Source organism: Haliotis rufescens, unplaced genomic scaffold (genome assembly GCF_023055435.1).
Source record: "Haliotis rufescens isolate VD_foot unplaced genomic scaffold, xgHalRufe1.0.p SCAF_3, whole genome shotgun sequence".
Lineage (NCBI taxonomy): Eukaryota > Metazoa > Mollusca > Gastropoda > Lepetellida > Haliotidae > Haliotis > Haliotis rufescens.
This window is the reverse complement of record NW_025964001.1, coordinates 31871890-31880462: the sequence shown is the minus strand read 5'-3', so window position 1 is coordinate 31880462 and position 8573 is coordinate 31871890. Positions and strand designations below refer to the sequence as shown.

The window sequence follows — 8573 nt, the reverse complement described above, 5'->3', positions numbered from 1 at the left end:
ACACATCTTGGTAAGTAAAACTTGAATTCGAGACTATACATCCGGGTTAGTGATAAACAGAGAGGGAGTTTGCGGGGTACGGACTACATGTGCTTTCGGCATAACTGGATATTCGACACAACTAGGGAATCGACACATCCGAGTTCGAGACTGTGGGGTTCGACTGTAGTTCATGTATATTACGCGTGGCCCAGTCGTTTAAGGTGCTGTGCAGAATATCGTCCATTGGGCTTGCCAGAAACCTATGATCATTTGTTCGAATCCCGGTTCGCACGTAATATTTATACGTTTTTCAGTACCATACCCGTGCTCGTGGGTTTCGCCAAAGTGGTAAACGTCCGAGACCTAAATATATATTGGGTTCTCGTCCCTCACCACGCTAACACCACCAGAGATAAGGGATATCAAATGACATATAGTCACAGAAAGTTTGACTTAACAGTACGTCGGTATCAATAAGTGCCGGTTGAACTACGTATTATGATAACATGTATTGTATAGAGTTCTTTTTCATTTATGTCAAAGCACTCAAGTTTCAATGCTGGAGCAAAAGCCGTTGTGACCAATGGATCATATGGTTTTACGCCACTTTTAGCAATAATCCAGCATTACCACGGCGGGGGACACCAGAAATGGGCTTCACACATTGTACTCATGTGGGGAACTAAACTCGGGTCTTCGTTGAAAGCTTTAACCACTAGGCTACCCCACTGCCCTAGATCATTGCAATTGTCGCAACAAAGGTTTAAAGGCAACATGGATCTATTTGTGGTCAGCGCATCAAATAAACACCTGTGAAAAAGTTTTATAATAATTGTATATACATTGCGTGTAAATCTGTTACGTTAAACGTATATAATATTACTTCCGTGAGTATGTAGCAAATAATGTTCATTTCCACCCACCTCAATAAAAAGGTAGATGACCAATATTTCAAAATTTATTGACCTTTTAAAAAAATCCAACATTTACAAACATTTCTAACGTAATTCTGAAAAACACACTCTAGGTCAATAGCTGGTGTCAGCACCACGTGATCTGATGCCAATCGGCCTTTACCAACTAGTCATAACTTCAACAAACACATCCCAAAACGATGTTGTCGTTGTGGCAGGTCTACGGGTTGTTGTTGTGGTGGTAGTTGAGGAGGTTGTCCTGGATGTGGTGGGACTCGTGGTCGTCGTTGAGGAGGTTGTCTTCGAAGTGGTGGGGCTCGTGGTCGTCGTTGAGGAGGTTGTCTTCGACGTGGTGGGGCTCGTGGTGGTAGTTGAAGAGGTTGTCTTCGACGTGGTGGGGCTCGTGGTCGTCGTTGAGGAGGTTGTTTTCGAAGTGGTGGGGCTCGTGGTGGTAGTTGAAGAGGTTGTCTTCGACGTGGTGGGGCTCGTGGTGGTAGTTGAGGAGGTTGTCTTCGACGTGGTGGGGCTCGTGGTGGTAGTTGAGGAGGTTGTCTTCGACGTGGTGGGGCTCGTGGTCGTCGTTGAGGAGGTTGTTTTCGACGTGGTGGGGCTTGTGGTCGTCGTTGAGGAGGTTGTTTTCGACGTGGTGGGACTAGTGGTGGTAGTTGAGGAGGTCGTTTTCGACGTGGTGGGGCTCGTGGTGGTAGTTGAGGAGGTTGTCTTCGACGTGGTGGGGCTTGTGGTCGTCGTTGAGGAGGTTGTTTTCGACGTGGTGGGGCTTGTGGTCGTCGTTGAGGAGGTTGTTTTCGACGTGGTGGGACTAGTGGTGGTAGTTGAGGAGGTCGTTTTCGACGTGGTGGGGCTTGTGGTCGTCGTTGAGGAGGTTGTTTTCGACGTGGTGGGGCTCGTGGTCGTCGTTGAGGAGGTTGTCTTCGACGTGGTGGGGCTCGTGGTCGTCGTTGAGGAGGTTGTCTTCGACGTGGTGGGGCTCGTGGTGGTAGTTGAGGAGGTTGTTTTCGAAGTGGTGGGGCTCGTGGTGGTAGTTGAAGAGGTTGTTTTCGACGTGGTTGGGCTCGTGGTGGTAGTTGAGGAGGTTGTCTTCGACGTGGTGGGGCTCGTGGTGGTAGTTGAGGAGGTTGTCTTCGACGTGGTGGGACTCGTGGTCGTCGTTGAGGAGGTTGTTTTCGACGTGGTGGGGCTCGTGGTCGTCGTTGAGGAGGTTGTTTTCGACGTGGTGGGGCTTGTGGTCGTCGTTGAGGAGGTTGTTTTCGACGTGGTGGGACTAGTGGTGGTAGTTGAGGAGGTCGTTTTCGACGTGGTGGGGCTCGTGGTCGTCGTTGAGGAGGTTGTCTTCGACGTGGTGGGGCTCGTGGTCGTCGTTGAGGAGGTTGTTTCCGACGTGGTGGGGCTCGTGGTGGTAGTTGAGGAGGTTGTCTTCGACGTGGTGGGGCTCGTGGTGGTAGTTGAGGAGGTTGTCCTGGATGTGGTGGGGCTCGTGGTCGTCGTTGAGGAGGTTGTTTTCGACGTGGTGGGGCTCGTGGTCGTCGTTGAGGAGGTTGTCTTCGACGTGGTGGGGCTCGTGGTCGTCGTTGAGGAGGTTGTTTTCGACGTGGTGGGGCTCGTGGTGGTAGTTGAAGAGGTTGTTTTCGACGTGGTGGGGCTCGTGGTGGTAGTTGAGGAGGTTGTCTTCGACGTGGTGGGGCTCGTGGTGGTAGTTGAAGAGGTCGTCTTCGACGTGGTGGGGCTCGTGGTGGTAGTTGAGGAGGTTGTTTTCGACGTGGTGGGGCTCGTGGTGGTAGTTGAAGAGGTTGTTTTCGACGTGGTGGGGCTCGTGGTGGTAGTTGGGGAGGTAGTCTTGAACGTAGGTGGGTTCGTGGTCGTAGTTGTTGTTGTGATCGAAGAAGTTCGAGGGGTAGGTGTAGTTGTAGTGGTAGTTGTAGTGGTAGTTGTGGCTGGTTTAGGCTTACTGCCAAACACAGATGATTGACCTACCGGCAGGATTAAAGACGGAAGGACAGGAGCTACGACAACAGGATTTGGAGTAACATTCACAAGCGTGCCAAAATTTGGTGCAGGGGTAAACAATGCAGCCGGCTTCGCTTCAGGGATGGATGGCAAGGCAAACCCAGTAAACTCTTTCAAAGATGCTGAAAAAGGACCAAATCGCCAAAATGATCTGATGAAATACGAACCAAAGTGAACTTATAGCTGTGTTATCTTATTGATGGGATATATTATCAAACGCTTGCTTAAAATATATGCCATGATTGTATTGGTGATAAAATCAATATTCCTGCCCTGGTTATTAGGTTCGATTAGAAATCCTCCGGATTAAGGAGAGGCTGTACTTTAACTGCTAAGACTGATTCAAGTAACACAAGATTCAAGTGACAGCCTTCGTTTGTCTGGACGTGGAGCATATTCTCTCTGTATAGCTAAAAAAGTGTGTCCAGATTCATACCAGTACAATTTGTGTGGTATTATTCGGGTTGACTAAAGTCATGTCAGATTAAGTACCTTGTCACTAGCTACTGTAATGGAGAAGGCCAAACCTATATCCAGTCTTACTGTATCACTTTCGTTTGTTTGTTTCTTTGTTGTTTAACGCCGCACTCAGCAATCTTCCATCTATATGACGGCGGTCTGTAAACAATCGAGTCTGGACCAGACAATCCAGTGATTGACATTATCAGGATGGATTCGGATACGATGACCTGCATGAACCAAGTCAGCGAGCCTGACAATCCGATCTCGTTAGTCGCCTTTCATGACAAACATGAGTTGCTGAAAGTCAATTCTAACCCGGATCTTCACGGGTGTATCACCTTCAGTCAAATGACGTTGTTTCCGGTTATGGAAGCACAGGTTCCAATTTACACAGTACAACTTTAAACATGGCTTATTCCTCAAGTACTAAAAGACAGCTATACACATGCCTTTCCCTTTAAGATGGGTCACCCATCACTCAGACCCCACTCTCAGGTTGCTATTAAGCAAATCTCACCTTACCACAGTCAACACTTCATGAATTTAATTTATAACTGTATGTATTACCTTTATAAATACACAAGAAAATGATACTCCGAGGTGTCAAAATTTAGACAAAGCCGTTAAACACCACCATTGTAGTAATGGCTGAGAACAAAGAGAACATTAGCAATGTGGAGCCCCCTACGTCATATGGGGGGCACGGGTGGCCCAGTCGTCTGAGGCGCCGCGTTTCGCTGTGCAGAGTTGCGTCCCTTGGGCACGCCAGAAACCTATGATTGGGGGTTCGAATCCCGGTTTGCCCCGATTATGTTTCTAGGTTTGTCAGCACCATACCCGTGCTCGTGGGTTTCACCGAAGTGGTAAACGTCCGAGACCTGCATCACTTCGGGCTTTCCTCCCACATTAAGCTGCCACGCTGTGATACAATTGGAATAATGCTAAAAGCGGCGTTAAACCCAACTCACTCACTCACTCACTCACTCACTCACTCACTCACTCACCCTACGTCATATGTCACTACGACTTGGCTGTCAGCATACCTCCTGTATCGCAGACAATTGAAAGTCTCAGGATGTCATCAATGGCCTTGTAGACAATCTACGTGAATAGCCATCTATCAATATATCGTTGTATTCAGGTAAAGAAATTGAAAAAACTGGATAATAACGTTATTGGAGTGAGTGAGTATAGTTTTACGCCGCTTTTAGCAATATTCCAGCAATATTACTGCGGGGGACATCAGAAATTGGCTTCACACAATGTACCCATATCGGGAATCGAACCCGGGTCTTCGGCGTGACGAACGCTTCAACCACTAGGCTACCCGACCGCCCCTACGTTATTGGAAGTTTGGAGCTGATTATTGGGACACACGTCCTGCAAAGCACGTTTCAGGTATATAATATCGCTGGCGGTAACGATATTGATCGTTTCTGAACAATGTCAAGCATAACGATTTTGTTCAAGAAGTTTCTGGGACAATATAATTTCCAGTCCCAATACCCCTCTCCCCAAATGGTCGGTTCCTTTATATTCATTCCCATCTGCTGGAAGACATCGTTTGTTGTGAATTCCCCACTGCTGTCTCCAGTACTTATTAATATTATTGTCTGAGGTATGTTTACCAGTAGCTTCATAACCTACAGACCCGTGAACATCCGGGGTAGAATAGGTCTTCAGCCACCCATGCTTGCGCGTAAAAGGCGACTAACGGGATCGGGTGGTCAGGCTCGCTGACTTGGTTGATTCATGTCATCGATCCCCATTGGGTGGATCGATGCTCATGATAATAATCACTGGATTGTCTGGTCCAGACTCAATTATTTACAGACCTCCGTCAGATAGCTGGAATATTGCTGAGTGCGGCGTTAAACAACAACCCAACCAACCAACCAATCATAACCTACTTGCTTGGGCCCCGCACACCACAGTGGGCTTAGTCCACGCTCCCTGCTTGCTGCAGACAGCTAACGTTGTTCCTGTGTTTAGGTTTTCGTAGCCATTCATACAGTTGTACTTGTATTCAGCATCGCCCCCGGTCTTCAGCGTTGGATTTCTACCGGACAGACTGTTCGCAACCTCAGGCTTATCCCGACAGTCGGGATCTGTAATGAATGTGTTCTAGGGTTACATCGGAAGGTGGCCTGCATCATAGACACTGTGTATTCAGCTGAACATACATAGTAATGGCTCTGTTGTTGGGTCATATTGCAAGGTGGCTAGTATCGTGAAATACTTAAAAGTACGTAAAGCATATATATTGTCAATCATTAAACATCGTTTGAGTTTGTCAATAATTATACAGCGTATTGCTAGAGCTCAGCGCCACTCGGTCTCCACTGACCTTTCTGTGGCTGGATGCTTTGCTGATTAAATTCCACCTTTGATCACACCCTAGTCATCTATTTAACAGATTGGTCAATATTCGTAGCGAATACTCAAGCAAACATGGGTTGAGTACGTTCTTTACCCTCAAATCTCCACCAGTCACATGCATGAAAATTCCTAGGTGGTGTTACAAGTATTAGGTCTAATTAAAGTTATTTCTGAATTGATGTTATAAGCAAATGGCAACGACAGTGACCTTACCATTTGAAACAAACTTCACAAATGATTGTTGTTGCTTCAGTTACTTATATTTTATCTTCACCAATTATTTCCCTATTGACCCCTGGTGGTTTTATACGGTGGATACCCCCTGGGATCCTTTCACAATTCTGTATTATAATAGATGGTTTCATATCCGAGTGCTGGAGGGAGGATGATCCTTCCCTAGAGATCGTTTCCACTAAGTTTTGACAAATTCCAATCATATGTCTTCCACAACCCGTACATTTCTAGTCGAAATCTCTTAATAAAGATTCAAGAACGAAAACCTAGATTTGGCACTCGTCGTCAGCTCTCATGGATCCATAACATTGACAAGAAAATATAACTCAATCACTCTCTCTTAATTCAAATGTACTTACGTATAGTCAGATACTTGCAAGAACTTGCAGGAGATGCGGAGGGGAGAAACTCTTCTGATTCCGCTTCCATGTAAATGTGACAGGAGTCCCCTTTTTTAATATTCAGTGTCATTTGGCACAGCATAGGGTTCAAACACAGAGGAGCATCCTCTTTCTCCTCCACACAATACAGTGCTACGACACACGTTTCGTCTCGAGTGCATGTCGACTTACAGCTGGTTTTCGTAGTCTGGTGGGTCTTCGAGTACTGCAGCTTGATGTTGCTTAACCCGAATCTGTTATTCAACACGTCGTCTTCGGAGATGTCAACAAAAACATCACTCGATCCTGCGCTAGGTGTCCCTGAAGCTGTTGTTGGTGCTGGTGCTGAACCGCTGACTGGGTTCGAGGATGCTGCACTTAAAGTCTTGGGGATATTTGTGGGAGGCAACAGCATAGTGGGACCCGTGAAAGCAAAGACATGCGGAATCGCCCAGGCAACACACACTCCTACCAGGGAAATACATGCTGGATTCAACATGGTCTGAAAGTTGACGATAATGAATGGTCGTGTGATCTGAGTCCAGAGAACAGCGCGGCTGGCTATTCTTATAGGTATAGTGCATGGTTTGAGATTTCAGATAATATTCAATTCCAAATCAAATATGGTGTTACGTAGTTCGGTTTCTTCGAACACTCTGGAGTACGGTGATTGGATCTAAGGCATATTTTCCTTATCCTGCAAGAAGACTTGCGTGTTGCACGAAAGCCAATCAAAATGCGCACATGACTATTGGTACATTTACTTCAATCAAAGAATCCCTCAATAATTACAGTTTTGCGTTATATATACTTTACCCAAATGACACTTTCAAGTGTTTAAGAATTTATATGTTTCCACAGCTTCCAACTGGATGTAACTAGCGACATTGCTGTCGAGAAATTGCTGTTGTAATTTGATGCAGACAAGGTTCAAGTAGTTGGACTGAACTACACATTTTCGCTATGCCCACTTGCGCAAAGACAGAACATTGTCAATGCAATGTGGTTTGTCTGGTACCGAATGTGTCCGGTGTGTCTGGTACTATGTTATGTGTGTCTGGTACTGACTGTATCTGGTACTATGTCTGGTGTGTCTGGTACTGACTGTATCTGGTGTGTCTGGTACTATGTCTGGTACTGACTGTATCTGGGGTGTCTGGTACTATGTCTGATGTGTCTGGTACTGACTGTATCTGGTACTGACTGTATCTGGGGTGTCTGGTACTATGTCTGGTACTGACTGTATCTGGTGTGTCTGGTACTTTGTCTGGTGTATCTGGTACTGACTGTATCTGGGGTGTCTGGTACTATGTCTGGTACTGACTGTATCTGGGGTGTCTGGTACTATGTCTGGTACTGACTGTATCTGGGGTGTCTGGTACTATGTCTGGTGTGTCTGGTACTGACTGTATCTGGTGTGTCTGGTACTGACTGTATCTGGTGTGTCTGGTACTATGTCTGGTACTGACTGTATCTGGTGTATCTGGTACTATGTCTGGTACTGACTGTATCTGGTGTGTCTGGTACTATGTCTGGTGTGTCTGGTACTGACTGTATCTGGTGTGTCTGGTTCTGACTATGTCTGGAACTGACTGTATCTGTATCGCGTGTGTCTGGTACTGACTGTGTCTGGTGTGTCTGGTACTGACCATGTCTGGCACAAAGTCATGTGTGTCTGATACTGACTGTGCCTGGTGTGCCTGGTACTGACTGTATCTGGTGTGTCTTGTACTGTGCCTGGTACTGGCCATGTCTGGTGTGTCTGATACTGACTGTATCTGGTGTGTCTGTGTCGCGTGTGTCTGGTACCGAATATGTCTGGTGTGTCTAGTACTGTGTCTAGTACGATGTCTGGTACTGACTGTTTCTGGTACTGTGTATGATATGTCTGGCTCTGTGTCTGACTGATTGCCGAGTTTAATAGGTGAAATAAATACTTTATCAAATCTTAAGGGGAGCAATGTTGTCTTTTAAACGAAAATGCTGAAGAAAGATATGTTCAAAGCACCGGCAATCATACCCGTTGAAGTACTTGCATTGTTTATTGATACTCTCTTCAGAATTCAGAGATAGAGATCCCTGACTCTTACTTTCAGGCACCACGGAAGATTCATCGCGATAAACTGGAATAGTGTCACATTATATTACGATTATACTTAATTGATTTCTAGTTAAAGTCAGTATTGCCATTTTAAGC

At 46.1% G+C, this 8573-nt stretch overlaps 1 protein-coding gene across 2 annotated transcripts; it reads right to left on the bottom strand.

Moving 5' to 3' along the window:
* Positions 1-933: 933 nt before the first annotated feature.
* Positions 934-6909, bottom strand: LOC124146375 (mucin-5AC-like). 2 transcript variants are annotated; one of them, XM_048402862.1, is made up of 4 exons: positions 6356-6909; positions 5294-5491; positions 2735-3043; positions 934-2596 (listed from the first exon to the last, which is right to left on the bottom strand). In XM_048402862.1, exons 1-4 carry the CDS (start codon positions 6873-6875, stop codon positions 1056-1058), a joined length of 2568 nt encoding a protein of 855 aa, XP_048258819.1. In that variant the 5' UTR covers positions 6876-6909; the 3' UTR covers positions 934-1055. The 2 variants fall into 2 exon arrangements, with proteins under 2 accessions (XP_048258819.1, XP_048258818.1); XM_048402861.1 differs by having other exon boundaries at positions 934-3043.
* Between the last annotated feature and the right edge of the window lie 1664 nt (positions 6910-8573).